General features: G+C 71.6%; 1 protein-coding gene across 2 annotated transcripts in view; it reads left to right on the top strand.

Moving 5' to 3' along the window:
• The window catches only part of TLE5 (TLE family member 5, transcriptional modulator), a 5,874-nt gene that overhangs the window by 3,935 nt on the left and 887 nt on the right, over positions 1–1,052 (top strand). Inside the window, exons 4-6 of one of the 2 annotated variants that reach the window (XM_014585549.2) lie at positions 58–120; positions 812–886; positions 962–1,038. In XM_014585549.2, coding sequence (XP_014441035.1) covers positions 58–120; positions 812–886; positions 962–1,038 — 215 coding nt within the window. The other variant, XM_027769619.1, reaches the window with a different exon arrangement.

Below are 1,052 nucleotides of genomic sequence, written 5' to 3'. Positions count from 1 at the left end.
CCCCCCCCCCCCCCCCCCGCCACGCCCTCCTGGCCTCCCTGACGCTGTGTGTTGCAGGCCGAGATCGTCAAGAGGCTGAACGGGATCTGTGCCCAGGTCCTGCCTTACCTGTCGCAGGAGGTGAGCAGTGGCCCTGGCCCCGGGCGCCCCGGGAGGGATGTGCAGGGCCCCCCACCCCTGGCAGGACGCGTGCACAGGCGCACACAGGTGGCCCACACGTGTGCAGTGTGGAAGCGTGCGGGCGTGCACGTGGGCACTGGCGCCGCCTCGTCCTGTTCCGTTCACCGGGCCGAGACTTGGCGTGAGCCCTGCCCCCGCACACCAGTGTCACCGCAGCTGCCCTGCGCCCGTCAGGGGCACGTCCTCACCGGTCACTCCCTCTGCCAGCCGGCCACACCTCACCGCCAGAGCGGACGTGAGACTCCAGAGGGAGCACTTGAGCCCAGACTTGTCCCTCAGGCACTTCCAGAGCCGGGGTACAGGGGAGAGGGCCGGAGGGCAGGAGGGCAGGGCTCTCGGGGCCGCTGCGGGAGGACTCCCATGGCAGTCCCCGAGCACAGCCTCTGGTCCGGGGAGCGGGCTGGCCTCCATGTGGCTGCGTGTGGTTCTGCGCGTGCACTCGGTCCTGCTCCAGGGTCCCCAGGAACCCCCAAGGGCCTCCCCTAGCTTCCAGCACCCTGTCGGTGTTTCTGTGCGTCTCCCCCTTCGCCCCATTTGCCCAGTGCCGAGACTGAGGCTCCGTGAAGGGAAGAGGCCGTGGTGGGGTGAAGGGCCCACCCCAGCCCCTGCCCCCTCTCCTGCCCCCTTGCAGCACCAGCAGCAGGTGCTAGGAGCCATCGAGCGGGCCAAGCAGGTCACCGCCCCGGAGCTGAACTCCATCATCCGGGTAGGTCCGGCGGGCCTGCGGCTGCTGGGCGGGCAGGTGCCGGGCGGAGGCTGACTCTGCCCCCTCCCCCTGCAGCAGCAGCTCCAAGCCCACCAGCTGTCCCAGCTGCAGGCGCTGGCCCTGCCCCTGGCCCCGCCGCCTGTGGGGCTGCAGCCCCCGCCGCGTC

This window comes from Tupaia chinensis, unplaced genomic scaffold, assembly GCF_000334495.1.
Source record: "Tupaia chinensis unplaced genomic scaffold, TupChi_1.0 Scaffold149964_2, whole genome shotgun sequence".
Lineage (NCBI taxonomy): Eukaryota > Metazoa > Chordata > Mammalia > Scandentia > Tupaiidae > Tupaia > Tupaia belangeri.
The sequence above is the reverse complement of the archived record's forward strand: the minus strand, read 5'-3'. Positions and strand labels throughout refer to the sequence as shown.